The sequence below is a fragment of the Babylonia areolata genome, chromosome 17, assembly GCF_041734735.1.
Source record: "Babylonia areolata isolate BAREFJ2019XMU chromosome 17, ASM4173473v1, whole genome shotgun sequence".
NCBI lineage: Eukaryota > Metazoa > Mollusca > Gastropoda > Neogastropoda > Buccinidae > Babylonia > Babylonia areolata.
In genome coordinates, this window is record NC_134892.1 from 20,864,502 (window position 1) to 20,869,501 (window position 5,000).

The 5,000-nt window shown below is 46.2% G+C and overlaps 1 protein-coding gene across 10 annotated transcripts in view; it reads right to left on the reverse strand.

The window, feature by feature from the left end:
* LOC143291754 (uncharacterized) overlaps positions 1-5,000 on the reverse strand; it is a 364,123-nt gene that overhangs the window by 97,485 nt on the left and 261,638 nt on the right. Inside the window, exon 1 of one of the 10 annotated variants that reach the window (XM_076601852.1) lies at positions 1,245-1,401. The exons of the other annotated variants lie outside the window; for them this stretch is intronic. Within the exon in view, the coding sequence (XP_076457967.1) occupies positions 1,245-1,317 (73 nt within the window). The 5' untranslated portion in view covers positions 1,318-1,401. Of the gene's footprint in view, positions 1-1,244; positions 1,402-5,000 lie in introns of those variants that run through there. 10 annotated transcript variants of the gene reach the window in all.

Consider the following 5,000-nt stretch of genomic DNA (forward strand, 5'->3'; position numbering starts at 1 on the left):
AGTCAGTAAGCGGCCAAGCAACACACGCACACGCACACACACACACACACAGAAGCAATCGATTTCTGGACCCCCCGCCGCCGAATAGCGGCTGCTGTAGTGTGCTGTGTGCTGCTGTGGTGGCTATTGGATTTTGTGTGTGCCAGCAATGAATACACATGTAAATACCCTCATTGTGGCAGATTCTGCACAGGTACAATGCAGTGGCTGGCTCAAAGAGAGAGAGAGGGGGGGGGGAGGGGGGCGGAGGGGGGTTGGGGGGGGGGGGGGAGAGCACGTTATCGATCGAATGCCGTGCTGTCCGCTTGTCTCTCTCCCCTGACCAACACAACGTTTCCAACCCCCGCCACCACCCTCCCCCCCCCCCCCCCCCCCACTCCCTCTCGATCTACAAAACACTATTCCCTGAGTGAACCCACTTTTCTGACCTGACCTGATAGCTAGCAACGGCATGGAGTGTAGTATGCTACACATCAAAATGTGTGTCAGTACTACACAACAACATGTGTCGCACCACATTTCGTCTCGTGACTAAAGAACCGGTATCCTAAAAAAACAACAACTATTGTATACCTTATTATTGAAAATGTTAAAATCAAAATGTGCTTCATATTTTCGGTGTGAGAGAGTAATAGATACATTGATAGCTTGTACAAGTGAAAGTGTCAATCATGAGTTTTTTTTCTAAGGAAAAAAACAACACAAACAGTAATTATATATACATATACGCATTACTTGATATTTCCTCAAAATTTCTTCCTATGCATAATTATCAAGACTGGTCAATCTAAGTCGACACTGTTTGACACATTCCATCGTTATCATGCTGTCCAGTCTTGAGAGAATAACGTATGACCAATAACACAGCCCGGTTATCACACATAGCCGCTTGGCTATTTTTTTCATTCTGATATCAAAATATTGACACTATTCACAAATTAATTTCCACTCAAAGAACAGTTCTGAATAACTACCTAACCGGTAAAAAAAAAATACACCAAACATGTCCCACCAAAATCCCTGAAATATTGATATACATACCCAATACGTTCAACAGACATCAGACCACTGACATACTAGGCTTTACTTATTCTGATCAACATATCACGTTTAGTCCGGATCAAAAATCTTCCCCTCGTCAACGCCTCGACATAATCACCGCCCCTCGTAACGCTATCAACCCCAGTAACTAAGTCACGCTAGGGAACTTAACACTTCAAAAACCAAAACATTCATTGACATACCTGCCCACAGGAGCTGCACCAAGCTGCATTGAAGCAGCAATGTCAGCGACAACTTGGCTATGGAAGCCGCCATCTTGCAACCACAACACAAATTTCCCCTCTGCCTCTCGCCTTTCGCTTGCTGTCAGGGCCGGAGTTACGTCCCTTCGCACCGATCCCGGCCAGAGAGTTGGAGCGAGGTTACTTCCCTTTCACTGGGCCCGTGCTCTGTGCAATTTATTTTCCACCTCTGCTGTTTTTTTCTTCCCACTCTTTATGTAATGCTAATGTACGTGGATGTAATGTAGTGAAATGGCCTGACCTTGACCTGGTTTCACTGAAAGTTGTGATATTCTAATGTTTTCATCTTCCACAATGCAGCGGACACACACACACACACACACACACACACAGAGTCTCTCTCCCTCTGTCTTCAAAGTAAAACTGAATTATGTACAAGTTTCAAACTCTCTACACATCCAGTGGGAAAGAAAAAAACTGTGGCGTGGCTGAGGGATAGATCTTCATTTTCCCCGCCAACAGCAGCAGCAAATGTTTAAAGACCACCAATATAAAACATCACGCACAGAAACGAAATCATGATTAAACACCAGAGAGAGAGAGAGAGAGAGAGAGAGAGAGAGAGAGAGAGAGAGAGAGAGAGAGTGTGTGTGTGTGTGTGTGTGAGAGAGAGACAGAGACAAAGAGACAGAGAGAGTTGTGATAGATGCAGGCTGTCAGTTGCACGCCAGCCAGCTCAGTCCCAAAGCACCTCAATTTGGCGGGTAACCTTTTTGGGTATGCACCCAGCTTTAATGGAGGGTAATCATCTCAAGCTTCCTCCCTTCACGAAAAAAAAAAAAAGAGGAGATGTGTGTGTGGGAGGGGTGTGGGGGGCGGGGTTGGAGGGGGGGAGGGGGGATGCTGGGGGTGACAGAGACCGACGGAGAGGAAAAGACAGACAGAGAAAAAAAAAGACAGAGAGGGGGTGGAAGAAAAGGAAGGGGAGAGGGGAGGGAGGGAGAGAGGAAGAAAGTGAGACAGACACAGAGAGAGAATGTACGGGTGTGTGTGTGTGTGTGTGTGTGTGTGTGTGTGTGTGTGTGAGGAGAAGTAAGAAAGAGAGAGGGAGACAGACAAGACAGACTCACGCTTACCAATGCTTTGCTGTCAAAAATAAGGAGAGAGAGAGAGAGAGAGAGAGAGGTGATGGAGAAAGAGAGAGGGCCGGGGCAGAGAGAGAGAGAGAGAGAGAGAGAGAGAGAGAGAGAGAGAGAGAGAGAGTGAGTGAGAGAGAGAGAGAGATAGAGAGAGACAGAGACAGAGAGAGAGAGAGAGAGAGAGAGAGAGAGAGAGAGAGAGAGAGAGAATGAAGTGCTGTCGAATCCTCCACTTGCATGACAGAACCATTAACTGTATTTTGGGAAACCCTAGTCCCTCTAAATATGGGGGATAATTGTGGCGAATGTGGGGCGCCAACGTCAATACAGAGAGAGACAGACAGAGAGAGGGAGAGAGAGAGAGAGAGGGGCGCAGAGATAGGGGCAGAAAAAGACAGGCAGAGAAGCAGAGAGAGAGAGAGAGAGAGAGAGAGAGAGAGAGAGAGAGAGAGAGAGAGAGAGAGAGAGAGAATATGAATGAATGAATGAATCTTTATTTTCCAACGGTGAAGATATTAGCAGTTTGGCCGACTTACACATCTGCCGTTGTTCTAAGAGACACAGAGACAGACAGACAGGCAGAGAGTCAGAGAGACTGCAAAACAGAAAGAGACACAGAGATAATGTGATTTTTTTTTATCTTTTTTTTTTTTAAATACACATCAACAACCCCCCCCCCACCTCCCCATATCCACCCCTCCGCCCCCACAACAACAACAACAACAAAAACAACTCCTTGTCAGCAATATTGACGATCTTTACAGACACAGCGGAACAGAAACCTTGCTGCTTCGTGTGTTTCCAAGTGAAGTCACTTTCGAATTTCCCACACCCTGACTTCCATTCACAATTCTTTTCTCAGTTTGTAAATCCGGCAACACACACACACACACACGCACACACACACACACGCACACACACGCGCGCGCGCGCACGTAACTGTAAGACTAAGCCCAGTCCAGCCTGTGTAGTCGGCTAGGGTTTTAAACAACGGAAAAAAAAAAGAAAAAGAAAAAGTAAAAGGCAAGGTCCAAAAAACCATTCACATCGTCAGGGACAGAGTACTTCACTGTCGTTCTCTCCCCTGAACGAGAGTTGTGTCCCTTTAACTTGTGGGTGGCTGGCAAGCATTCCGTTCGCAGTTAGTTCCCTTGAGTTACAACATTTCTCCCTCGCTCGCGAAGGTCTCTTACCTCCCTTCCCTGCATTTCGCGACTGCAAGACTCGACAAGGTCTTACAAATGACTCCCTCCCTACTCACACACACACACACACACACGCAACGAACACACACACACACACACAAACAAACACACACGCGCGCACGCGTACACACTCACACACACACACACACGGTCGCTCCCATCTGCTACCATTCTCTGTTTTAGAACTATCCCATTTTGCAAAAGGCGTCACGTCATTCAGTCCAAAAACACTAAACAACACACACGCACACACACACACACACAGAGTCGTTCCCATCTGCTGCCATTCTGTGTTGTATAACTATCCCATTTTGCGTCATTCAGTCCAAAAACAAAACCACACACACACACACACACACAAGCTGCTGTAACTGTGATAAACAACACACCAAAGTTTGTTGTTTTTTTTAAAAGAAGAAAAAAAATCCGCTGCAACAGTGATAAACAGCACATCCATTCTTTCCACGCAGAGAGAGAGAGAGAGAGAAATATTTCAAAGTTTGGTCGTCAACCCAAATCTCCCTTCGCCCACCAAAAAAAAAAAAAAACGCCGACCTTCTGAATTCAGGGAACGAGCCAATATAAAAGCAATAGGGAACTCTGGATGACACAAACTTTCCACCTCACTGCCGAAGTAAATGCCCATTTCTCTGGGCACTTCTGTTCACAAAGGGAGGCGAAGAATTACGTACAGACATCAGGTTAAAAAAAAAAAAAAAAAAGGTCAAAAAGACAGAAGGATGAGGGGAAAACTTTAAAGGCAAGACATCATAAGAAAGGAAAGAAAGAAACAAACAAACAAACAAACAAATATAAAAGATGGGAGGTCATTTCTATCCAATGTGAATGGTACGAGTTGTAGCCATTCACAGTTAGTTCCCATTGAATCCCCCCCCCCCTCTTTCTGCATTCAACTTGAGACTGACGTCATTTGCCTGTGGAACTGGGTTACCAGAAATCAAGAAGTCAAGGCAAGTTCAGAAATGGAAGATTGTGTGTGTGTGTGTGTGTGTGTGTGTGTGTGTAATGTCTATCATTTTACTCCCCCCCCCCCTCCCGCCCCGCTCCTCCACCCCCACACCCCCAATCTCACTTCCACACACACACACTCGCTGCTTCTTCCCAAAAGGGCAGTAAAACTCCGAGAGGCTTGGCGAGATGAGGCACAGCATAACACTCGCATCATGACGCCTTGTTCCTGGAGGCATCTCATAACAAGCAAACCAAGTCCCGAGACAATTAGGCAACAGGAGGAAAGAGGTAAGGAGAGAAACACAGGAGGAGGAGGAGGAGGAGGAAGGAGGAAGGAGATAGCGGAAGTGGGGGGAAAGGGAGACAAACAAGTCCTGGTAAAGTTGGGCAATGGAACAAAAAAAAATAAACGTGAGAAGAGAATTAAGGATGAGGAAGAG